This window comes from Mesitornis unicolor, unplaced genomic scaffold (assembly GCF_000695765.1).
Source record: "Mesitornis unicolor isolate BGI_N332 unplaced genomic scaffold, ASM69576v1 scaffold17618, whole genome shotgun sequence".
NCBI classification, from domain to species: domain Eukaryota; kingdom Metazoa; phylum Chordata; class Aves; order Mesitornithiformes; family Mesitornithidae; genus Mesitornis; species Mesitornis unicolor.
Genome location: NW_010201327.1, coordinates 1 through 3414, shown reverse-complemented (window position 1 = coordinate 3414; position 3414 = coordinate 1). Strand labels below are relative to the sequence as shown.

General features: G+C 49.6%; 1 protein-coding gene across 1 annotated transcript; it reads right to left on the bottom strand.

Moving 5' to 3' along the window:
• Window positions 1–1361: 1361 nt before the first annotated feature.
• MPST (mercaptopyruvate sulfurtransferase) lies at window positions 1362–2982 on the bottom strand. The gene is made up of 2 exons (XM_010190037.1): window positions 2328–2982; window positions 1362–1724 (listed from the first exon to the last, which is right to left on the bottom strand). The coding sequence occupies exons 1-2, from the start codon at window positions 2920–2922 to the stop codon at window positions 1426–1428; spliced, it is 894 nt and encodes a 297-aa protein (XP_010188339.1). The 5' UTR covers window positions 2923–2982; the 3' UTR covers window positions 1362–1425.
• Window positions 2983–3414: the final 432 nt, after the last annotated feature.

Here is a 3414-nt window from a genome sequence, read left to right as displayed (position 1 = left end):
AGAATAAACACTCTTCAATAAGAAAGTATACAGCCCTCGTATTCAGTGGCTCAGGGGGGACCCTGCAAACCTGTGACCATAAGCAGCCATAGCATCCCCTAGAAAGGACAGCCCCATCATTAGATGTCCACAGGTACCTGTTGCTGCGAGGCCAAGAGCACAACCCGTCTCATTAACTTTCTTAGTTAACAGTGGGCCACAACAGGTGCAGGCTAGCTATTTTTTTATTTTTCAGAGAAGAAAAATCCTAGAGAACAAATTCTTGAACACTGTCAAAGAAACCCAGGAGTATTTCACTCTCAGATATAAGACAATAGTCTTGGGGAAAAATACTTGCCATTGTGGGCTACTCCTCTGTAAGTCTTGGTTCCCCCTAAGGTTTTTAAGGGTACATGGCAAGTCTCATGGAAAGAATGGAAACATCCATGCACTCCAATTTTCACCATATGAACTTATGCCCAATCTTTGAATAGATCTGTGACTGACTAACATGGAGTTCTAGGGCAGAAAGCAAACAGACAAGGACTGAAAGGAGATCAATGATGAAAAGTCCCAAGAGAGAGGAATGCCATTATCCTTCCTGGGACAAAGAGCTCGTTGAGGGTAAGAGAAGTAGCTCTGCTTATGGAGAGAGGGAAACATCTCATTTGAATCATCAAGACAAAGTGATCCCATAAAAACAGAGTTTGTGAAAAAGAATCGCCCAAGCAACACTCATGTAAGTTCCACTCAGCAGAAAGATCTTGAAATACATGTTTATTTACCCTTTTTTAAGTCCAGAATCTTTTTTTTTTTCCCCAAGAAGGATTTTGGACCATGGGGATACAAAACTGGCTAAGTACACATTGCAGTTAGAGTCCAGGCGCAAGGAGGAATCCAAACCACGTCTCTACCTAAGTGCCAAACAGGAAGCCACATTTGCTTCTTTAACAGCTATATCTTTGCCCAAAGTTTTGCACTGAAAATGGTCATAAAGTGCATGGATGGCTTCTAGGACAGAAGCAGAGAGCAGGATCTCAAGGCACAGTTATACAAGTACAACCATCCTGTAAGTGAGCAGGGTGGAACGTCCCGAGTCGTGAGCTTGGCTTGACTCAGTTACTTCCCCATGCTGCCACCAGCACTCTCTCCTTTCCATCTGATAAGGTAAAAATCAGAGTCACAGGATGGCTAAGGCTGGAAGTGACCTTTGGAGGTCATCTGGTCCACCCCACCTGCTCAAACAGGAGCACCTAGAGCTGGCTGCCCGGGTCATCTTTATGCTCCTAAGCGGCAGTGGTAGGGTAAGGAGAAAGTGTCAAAGCGCCTGTACTTGTTATCCAATACCTTCAGCTCACAACACTTAACCAGGAATGCTAAACCCATCTTTTCCAAATCCTGTTTCAAGGCGAATTATCTGCACTGGTGGGAGACGAAGCAACTTATTTACGCTGTCTTCCCCTTTCCCTCAGAAATAATATTCTCAGGCTGCGCCCTCATGTACCACTCCACCCAGGCCCCATCGTACACCGCAACATCTGGCTTGCCACAGAGGTATGCCCCCAGAGCCACGTGGCAGGCAGTGACCCCAGAGCCACATGTGGCTACTAGCGGCTTTGAGAGGTCCACCTTCTTCTCCTGGAACAGACTGCGGATCTGCTCAGGGGTCTTCTCTAAGCCAGACTCTGTGAGGAAATCGGTGAAGGGGATGTTTGTTGACCCAGGGACATGACCAGGCTCAATTCCTGGAGAAAAAGCAATACAGATAGGAATTAACCTCTGCTGTCTAGGAAAAATCCATTGCAAAACCCATTCTCCGTTTTATTAGGAGGGATATTTATTATTTAGTGTATGTTGTTAAAACAAATACATTTATGTTAAACTTTGCTTTACTAGATTACTGATTACTCAGGAAGGACAGCTCTAGCCTTTAGGTTACCACATGGGCACAATCCTGCCGAGCTCTGTTCCTCCTCCTAGCTCTTTCCACATGTTCCCTGAATCAGAGCAATCCACTCTGATGAGGCCCTGACTAAAGCGCCTCCACAGGTCCTTCTGAGGGGAAGAGTAGCATCCGTACATGAAGAGACCAATGAACACCTTTGAGGTGTATGAAAGCTACGTTCCTCACCCCAGCCCCTCATGTGAAAAAGCTTCCCCACTTCTGAATTCTCAAAGAGCAACATCTGCTAGTCAAAAGGAGAGGAAGACAGGTGGATATACTGCCTCAGGTCCCAGCCCATAAAGGACAACCATATTTCTCTTCATTACCTCTACAGAGGTCAAACTGATGGGCATCTAAAATGAAGCCCCTTTTCATTATGCCAGTGTCTCAGGAGGCACATTACCATCTCGGGGCTCTGGCTCTACTCCCCGGAACCGTCCTGCAGCGCGTGCATCCACTAGCTGGAAGCGATGGGAATCCAAGTTATCTAAGACGTCCTCGTACGTTTTCACCATGGACTTGTCCAAGGAGGCGTGGAACTCAGAGGGAGCTACTTGGCTTTTCTCAGAGGTCAGCACATTCCCCTCTCGCTGCCAGTTCTTCAGGCCGCCATCCAGAAGGGAGACGGCTTCATGTCCAAAAGCCCGGAACATCCACCACACCCGTGGCGCCGAGAAGAGACCTTGGTCGCTGCCATCATACACCACAACATGGGAGTCATTCCCCACTCCCAGCTTCCCCACATACTCAGCAAAGTCAGAAGCCTTGGGCAGCATGTGATCGTAAGGGGAAGTACGGTCGCTGCACTGGTCGATGTCAAAGAAAACCGCACCAGGGATATGGCGCTCCTCAAATTCCCGCTTCGGGTCACGCTTCATCTTCGGCAAATACCAGGATGCATCCACGATTCTCAAGGCCAGTCCAGCTTGCTGGGACTTGATGGCTTCTGAAAGCCATTTGGCAGACACCAGAGCACGGTAGAGCAGTTGTTGCGACATTGCTCCCGAGTCCTGGCTGAGATCACCCGATTCCTGGGGTATGCCTCAATCTACCTGACTGCAAAGGGAAGAAAATCGCAAATTAGTGACCAGTCTTATGGAAAGCAACTGAACAAACATGTGTTTTGGGAGCTGCGTCTGCACTGAGGTGCTGGCTGAGCCTACTGTGAGAAGTTTGAAATTAGTTTCACAGAGCTCAGCCCAAACCCTGCCCCGAGCAGGTCAGCCATGGGGCAGCCATGGCACAGTCCTGCCCAGCCCCTCCATAGCCCATTTGGCCCCTCCCCCTCCAGCGACCACCAGCCAGTGCTGACAGCAGCAAGAGGGGAGCAGGGTGGCCCCAGGGACCCTGAGCAGAAGGAACCGAGTACCTCGGGCTGAGGCATGGCCCCACGACAACGGGGGCTTCTGACCCATCACTCCCGCCGCCCCGGAGCCCACCTCCAACCGAGACCTTACCGGGGCCCTAGCGCCCCTCATGCAGGACGGACC

Coding starts and splice junctions, on each gene's coding strand:
- MPST (XM_010190037.1), bottom strand. CDS start 2,922: ATGTCGCAACAACTGCTCTACCGTGCTCTGGTGTCTGCCAAATGGCTT. Junction 1,725..2,327: donor AGAGCCAGAGCCCCGAGATG/GTAATGTGCCTC, acceptor CTTTTTCTCCAG/GAATTGAGCCTGGTCATGTC.